We start from the raw sequence: 8,531 nt of genomic DNA on the forward strand, positions 1-8,531 counted from the left end.
AAAGATGCAAAATTGTGAAAGGACTGAGACAAACCTCCAAGTAATGACCAAAGGAAATCAAATTAAGAATTTCTCAAAAAAGAGACTCAAAACACCCAATTGATGAAAGCTTAAAGTAGGAATGCCAATGAAACAAGCTTAGATGAGGATCTCTGACAGTAAACTGATGGATCTGGGCAGTAAAAACAAAGTAAAAGCAAAATCTAAAAGAGCAAAAAGCAAAAATTGAAATTTTCTCAAAATTGACAGGGGTACGCAGGTCATCTGTTCACACAGGCGCGGGTACGCACTGTGCACAAAGACGCAGTGCGTACAAGTACGCACTGTGTTAAACCCAGAGACTGCGTACTGCTGGCAAGACTAAGAAAAATAAAAAACTAAAGTGACTCTAAGCTAACCCACCCAAATACAGAGCTAGACAACCAAAAATCAGAAAACAAGCAATTTTTCTCAGATCAAAATATCAAATCAAAAAGAACTCAAACACATTAATGGAGTCCCCAGCGGAGTCGCCATTTTGTCACACGGAAAGAGTCGATAGTGCGGACACAACCAACCTCCCTAGCAGCCTAAGACTCTCTAGTGACAAACAAGACAAACAAGAGCAATCCTTCTCTAAACATGCATTTACTATACGAGAAATCAAGTGTTTAGATCCTACCTGTAGTCCAACGCTGTTGTAGCAATCCAGCCTCGCTGATCCGGATGAGCTCCTCCTTCACTTCGAAACCTGCATTCACTAACAATCGAACGATTAAATAGCACTTGATAATCTCATAAAATAAAACATATTTAACACATAGACCAAGGAGTACATGAAACAACTCATAAATAACAAGTTATTGAGAAGAATGGACTCATTTGCATTAATAGGAAACAAAAGGAATAATTACAACCTGAGCCTTGGTGTTATGCAAGTCCCTTCCAGGGTCCATCAAGAGTTCTCCTTTACTTTGACCAAGCTCACCCACTTCCAAATAGAACAAGCAAAGATGGCAATCTCTCCTCACAAGCTTCTAAATGGGAGTCCTAATTCCAGCAGCATCTACCCTTAGAAATGTTTAGCTTTCAACCTCTCCTCCTTCTGGCCCAATGCCTGTATTTATAGTGCTCTAGAGGAAGTTATTCAGGTCCACCATCAATGGGATAATCCCCTCTTTGGATGGGATAGCTCCCTTATTGATGGGATAAGTTCCTCTTTGGTAGGGGTACATGAACCATCTGGAGGCGCTCAATACACGTCGAACAACCTTCTAGAATGCTCTAGAAATGACCACAAGTAACTTTTTAAAGATGAAACTTGCGCATTTTGACCTTTACAGGGGGACGCACCTGCCCCTTTACATACAGAGCGTACAAGTACGCAGGTATTGTGAACTTGGGTTGCGTACACGCAGGTAAGGCTGAGAGAATCTGCGTACCTAGAGATAAATACATTTTTAAAGACTTTCTCTCTTTCTTGGAGTTTGACATGGAGAGCAGAGGCATAAGACTTGCCCAGGAGGATAGCATGACTGTTGATAGAGCCATACTAACTGTAAATAGCCATGGTGACATTTTTTAGTGTAACAAACACTCAATATCCAACCTTGATATCTTAGAAATAATGATCACAAATAGTTATGGTCTTTTTCTTAGTGTATTCTCTCAATTTTTTTTAACTTTTCTTAATCATCTAAATTATGCATCCTAATTATTAGTTATATTAATTTTAAGTTAATATAGCTTATAAAGCATTAATTTGGTTACTATCCTATTTATCATCCTTTCTCTAAATGCACCTTGAAATTTTCATATTTGTGAGTGAAATCTCATCTTGAATATTTTGATGTCTTTTCTAAAATTTCATAGATTTCATTAAATTTTAATATGCTAAAAAAATGTTATGATAATTTCTCTAGTGACTTGTTAATATTTGCACTTTTTAGGATAACTTTTATAATATGTCATGCACTCAATTGTGAAAATAAATTTTAAAACTTCTACATGAAAAAATTTAACCTATCCACTTTGATATGCCATTATGAAATTGAATGTGAATATCTATATAACACTTTTACTAAAAGCACATATTTCATATTCTTTTAAGATTAGTAAAAAACCCTAAATTCTATAGCCTATAGATTTAAACCTATATTGAACTAGACTATAAATTTAGATACAAAAGGATTCACTAAATGTGAACATATCATCCTAATCCAAGGTATATATTTTTTACACTAAATTTCGACATAGATCTCATCTCCCATAAAAACACAATATGTATAAGTTACATGATAACTCTTTAAATGATAGAATTAGCTCCTCCTCATAACTCAAATATAATCACATAATCAATTATGTATTTATATCACATTTCTCTTTCTTTTTATGTATATATAGTCAGACTATTCTTACTTATAATCTTTTTACTATAATGATTCATATTACATATACTTTTAACTTCATATATTTCTCTTTGAAATCATATCATTATGGAATGAATAAAATAGTAACTTACCATTTAACTTATAGTTTTTTATTTATTTAATTATCTAAAATTATATATAATACCATTGTTATTAAAAATAAATATAAAGTATAACAAAGAAATAGAATAATATTAAAAAACTACATATTTTACAGAACCAGATTTAACCACATTTATTGTCCTACTCCCAGCCTTCGAATTGTTCACATTTGAGATGATCGCTTGCAATAGGATTTCAGAATAATTTATTTACATATTTATTTACACATCCACTTAAATCCTTGAAAAATAATACTGTATTTACATATTGGAACTTGTGAATCATAATCCATATAACTGTTCTTTGAATAACATTTTTTTCAGGGGTAAGAAAGAATAAATAATAATACTTTATAGTGTGCACATATGGAAAATAATTTTTTAAAATATTCAACAAAGAACATAATGACTAACAAATTGATCACTTGTATTCTTAGTTGGTTTTAAAATAATATTTATACTGGTTTCCAATAAGGTTTTCGTGAAGATATTTCATATACAAAAACAATCAAAGATTTGATAGGACTGCGCTATCCAGGGTTTGACAAAATTGCTTTCTTATCAACACTAGGTAGGGTAATAATGAAAAAATAGACCATAGGGATATAGTGTTAGGGGTCTACATCCTAGGAAGGCATATTAAAATATAATCTGCACTTATATCGAAAATGTGTAGGTACGAGCGTGCGGCCATATCTTAATTACTGATGGTACAAATTAAATTTTATTTTTCAATGTGGAAAATAAGTGAAGCCAGCAATGTTGAGTTATTATTATATTAAGTACAGAGCTTCAAACTTTTCACAGATGTATATTTAAATAAATTCAAGTTAGATTTTCTTTTTAAATTACAATTTGATATTTGTTTGGATAAGTGGCGTGCGTTGTAACTTGTTTCCAGTTCATGTATTTAAGGCGTGTCCATATATTCACCATTGAAATGTGGAAGTGGATAGGCAGATAATACCAAGACAACCACTAAAACCTAAATGCTGCCTACAGCTGTGGTCACAATGAAGTAGGCGAGCTATCGTCTCATTGGTTTACTGAGAACCCTACTTCGACCGACTTTGTTACTTTAATGATTTAAAAATAAAAATTTTAGTTATTAATTTTTTTATGAACTGTTGTACACGTCAAGCAGGGTATGCGCATATACAAAGCAACAATGAGAAGATTCATTTCCAAATTTTAATCTTTGTCACGCCCCCAACACTAAGCAAAGTGGATTAATAAATCCTTGCTGGTGTCATGATTAGCCTATCTAATCCATGCCATTTTGTCGATATGTATATTTTGGAGTATGATTTTAAATTATTTATGTTGTTGTTAAAGTGTTTAATTTTTTTCCGATATAAGAAATAGATCAGAGGTTAGAGATTGAATGGTATATGAGGAGAGTGAAAACATTTTTTGAATTATTTCTTTTTTAATTATTTTTCGATTGAAGAAAGAGGTCAGGGGTTGGAGATTAGAAGGTATAGGAGTTGAGTGATTTTTTTTTTTAATTTTTTTTTTACAAATTAATGTGGTTTGGTTTTTAATAGATAATAATGATTTTTTACTTAGTATGTTAAATTAATGATGGTCTTTTTTTATTTGATAGTTAAATTAAGATAAAAAAATTTATGGTTAAAAAAAATAAAACTTTATTTATATTAATAAATATTTTTCAATATAATTATAATTATAATTATTATAAAATTATATATAATAATAGATTATAATTATAAAATTATATATAATAATAAATCTATAATTATTTATTTTGTTTTTTGTTTATTTTTATTATTTTGATTTTATTAATTATTTAATTTTTATTATCAAAATACAATTAAAATATTTAAAAACAAATTTATTACGCAAAGAGGTTTTCTAGCCCAATATAGTAGAGATATTGTAATTTGACTTGATCAAAATAAAATTAATATATATATATATATATATATATATATATATATATATATATATATATATATATATATATATAATTTTACATTTTAATATAATAGAGATATTATCATATTTTGTTTCCAATTCATGATTTTTTTTCTAATATTTTTTTTAATATGATAGAGTTATTTTAACTCTAAATCTACCGAGTGTAGAGAAAAATCAAATATCTTTATACTATAAAATCAACTACATTAAAAAATAATGAAAATTTACCCCTTTTTTATTTTTCTTTATTTTAGTACATCCAAAAAAACATATTCAAAATTCAATGAAAAAACAGATTTTCATATAATCCAATTTTAATAATTATTATACCAATCATAACATTTAAGCTTCTATCCATTAAAGCATCCACATTATAGAACATAGATTTCACTAAAGATGTCATATCCAAGAAAGATTTTTTTAAATATCCAGGAGAGTCTTTTTTTTAATGTAATTCTGCTAGCGAAAAATGCTCCGAAATTTCTGCAATTTGTTTATAAAATTCATAATAGGCCGACCTATGATTGCTCTACTCTACTTAAAAAGCCAGAAAATCAATACGGGGGGAGGGTATGATAATTTGTTCGACAACAGAGTCAACGCCTGCTGTTGCCGACTAGGATGCTTTAAAAACAAACCTTCAGCCCTCGGAGTAAACCAGGACTATTCAATTCAGGGTGGGTACTGGAGACCCAGCATGGTCATTCGCCATTAGGGTTTTGACTGTAACCTTATAAATACGGCCGGCTGGAGAGGTGCTTGAGACACATTATTGGGAGCCTGTCCAGTAGGACTCGGCTGAGTAGTTAGAGTTTTTTTATTTTGCAAGTTAAGTCGCTCTGCTTCAGGAATTTCCTTAGAAGATTTATCTCCTTGGAATCTGTTGTTTGCATTTTAGTTAACGTACTCCATCGTCTTTTATTGCTGGTTGAGTTTTAATCAGCATCTTTCAGCATCCATTTTTGTTTATTTTCAATGGCTGCCATTTCCTGTGATTCGAGCAAAAGGGAGGACGGGGTAAATAAAAGCTGCAATTTGGGCTTTAACACTGTGAAATACCTAAGTGAGGTGGGCGTGAAGGAACTTCCCAGCAGCTATATTTTGCCGGAGGCCGATCGTCCAAATGGCAATTCAAGAGTTAGCATTCCACAACAATATGATCTGCCTGTTATCGACATTTCCGGCTTGGAAGGCCCTAACCGCTTTCAAGTCGTCTCTGACATTGGCCGTGCCTGCCAAGAAACCGGATTTTTTCAGGTATAGGTATCTTATTACTCACATAAATCTTTTGAATCCGGGTAGAATTGGTTTAAGATAGGAAGTCGTTGATTGTTTAAAATTAATTTGCAGGTGATTAACCACGGTGTGGAGGAATCATTGATAAACGATTTGATGAAAGTAGCGCGGGAGTTTTTCGATCTGCCCATGGAAGAAAGGAACAAGTTTATTTCTGAAGACATGACGAAGTCAGTTAGGTACGGCACCAGTTTCAATTATTTGAAAGATCAAGTTTACTGCTGGAGAGATTTTCTGAAGCACTATTGCCATCCCCTCGACAAAATGCTTCCATTTTGGCCTTCAAACCCTTCTGATTATCGGTGAGTCTCGATCAAAATTGATCAGCTCGTTTAATGAATGAATCGAGCTTCTTCGGTTGATTCATAATGCTTATGAATAGATTTTTCTAATAAATCACATTGGTATTTTTTATATCTACAAGTTTCGAACCACAAAATGTGGTTTATTATCAAGATGAACACGATGAACCGCATTCTGTAGCTTGAGTACGATCGATCTTGATTTATTTGAAAAATATTTTTATAGGAATAAAGTTTATTATTATCTAATGATGAGTATAACAAAACTGCAGGAAGGTGGTGTCAACATACAGCAAAAAGGTAAGGTGGTTGGGTGTGAGGATAATGAGTGCAATAGTGGAGAGCTTGGGATTGCCCCATAAAAAATATATAGAAGAAAACGGTTTTAGCGATGACAGCAGCCAAGTTATGGTTCTCAATTACTTTCCTGCTTGTCCAGAACCAGAGCTTACCTTAGGCATGCCACCACATTCAGACTATGGTTGCCTTACCATTCTTTTACAGGATTCTGTTGGAGGTTTTCAGTTGCTGCACGATGGCCAGTGGAAGGCAGTACGACCATTGGCCAACTCTTTCATAGTAAACATCGGTGATCACGTAGAGGTACGTACTTACTAGTACTCACTCAGTAATTTTTATTCATTGCTTAATATACCCATTGCTTTATATACTTTCAGATTCTAAGCAATGGAAGATACAAGAGCGTGGTCCATCGAGTGGTTGTCAACTCAGAAAAATTTCGTATTTCTGTGGCGGCTTTGATGAGCATGCCTTTCGAACAAAAAATTGCTCCTGCGCCCGAACTCGTTGATGAGCACCACCCTGCACTGTACCGCGACACAAACTTCGACGAGTTTATCAATCAACTGACTTCCAAAGAGTACAAAGCAAGGGGATTCCTCGATTCCATACGACACCCTGATTTAGATCTGCGCGCAAATTGATTTTGAGCATTGCAGAAATTCACGTTCAAACTTATTCAATATGCTACTCAAGAGTGATAAATCATTGCAATTGATAGAAGTAGAAGCAACTGGATTATTGTTTGATTTATCGTTTTGTAATAAAATACAGAATAAGTTAGAGCCACAGAATAAGTTTGACTCAGTTATGGACTAATGTTTGATTTACGTTTTGTATTAAAATGCAAAATAAGTTAGAACCAGAGAATATGATGGAGCCAGCTATGATGGAGAGCACAATTCATCCACTTGTATACTATTTGAATTTAAATATGCTGAAACCAGATATACAAGCTTTATGGCTCCTCCTCCTATTTGTATGACTGTGTCAATCTGAACGGTTGAGTGTGAATGAATAAAAAATAATTTGCATTTACGACCAAAGTGAGTGGAAGAGGGTTAAAGTTCTTTTATATTTAAGTTGAAAAATGTTGAAGTCCCTTTCAAAATTAAGATAATTTGAACAATAAAGAACGAATAACATCGTACAAATTCCATGTTATCATTATCTGCGAGTTGGCCAGCACCGATTTTAGGCTAAGATTTTTGGATTCTGAATTGTCACAGAATACTAGAGATACGTTAGATAAAGGCGTATTTTGAAAATATACATCGTTGATAGATATTTATATGATGTATTTATGTGAATTATTATTGGATGAGCATCACATCGTGAATTTAAATTGTTTAAATTTTATCTCTAGAATTTTTTTTTTTTGTATTGTAATATTTCAAGCTAATTGTACAAAGAAAACATGATACTTGGACTTTCAAATATGTAATCAAAATCATTTTAATATTTCAGATAATATCTTTTCATTCAAAGAAGTTGATCTAAACATCCTCAAATATTATACACAAAAAAATCTCTCTTGCGGATGTCAGGCTTTCCAAAATTCATGTTCAATAAATATCCATTAGAATAATATACTTGTTATCGTATGCATCGAATGTTGCTCAGATATTGATTTAAGTGTGTAACTTTATGTTGTAGTGCTCTTTCATCAAGAGTGCTATCAAAGGAAGGATAAGTAATAGTCTAATGCATAACATGTACTATTGTGTACAGATTATGTAAAATTTTGCAAGTATAAACCTGTGCAAACCTTCGGCTGATTGTTGTATCCATTAATGTATTGCTGGAATTAACATAGTTCTGGAATGATGCACCAGCCAATTGCAACTAGTGTGTAGACGGTGAATGTCCTAGAACGTGGACTAGAACTCAACCCTATGAATTGATAAAACTGTCCAATGTTGCAAATCAAAGCTGGACATGTTAGATTGTGGACCGCAGCCTTCAACGTTGAAGCATTGGGAGTTGTGCTTGAAATCTTGAAAGGTGAAATGTGTTAGTACGTGGAGTTTATAACCTGAAGTCTGTGAACTGGATATTGAACCCAAGCCTTAGAGTGTCGATGCTGCAGCTGACTGTTTCTAGGTAGTGAAATTTGGAGCTGGATTATGTAGAACAATTGGCATGCCTCGTATAGTTGCAAGATATATAGTAGCATAAATCTA

At 32.6% G+C, this 8,531-nt stretch overlaps 1 protein-coding gene across 1 annotated transcript; it reads left to right on the forward strand.

The window, feature by feature from the left end:
• The first annotated feature begins 4,963 nt into the window (after positions 1 to 4,963).
• LOC149234548 (putative 2-oxoglutarate-dependent dioxygenase SLC1) lies at positions 4,964 to 7,372 on the forward strand. The gene is made up of 4 exons (XM_089461201.1): positions 4,964 to 5,707; positions 5,801 to 6,048; positions 6,321 to 6,651; positions 6,726 to 7,372. Exons 1-4 carry the CDS (start codon positions 5,426 to 5,428, stop codon positions 6,990 to 6,992), a joined length of 1,128 nt encoding a protein of 375 aa, XP_089317327.1. The 5' UTR covers positions 4,964 to 5,425; the 3' UTR covers positions 6,993 to 7,372.
• Positions 7,373 to 8,531: the final 1,159 nt, after the last annotated feature.

This window comes from Pinus tabuliformis, chromosome 8, assembly GCF_031772625.1.
Source record: "Pinus tabuliformis cultivar Carrire ecotype Pingquan chromosome 8, CPIR1, whole genome shotgun sequence".
In the NCBI taxonomy this organism is placed as follows: Eukaryota; Viridiplantae; Streptophyta; class Pinopsida; order Pinales; family Pinaceae; genus Pinus; species Pinus tabuliformis.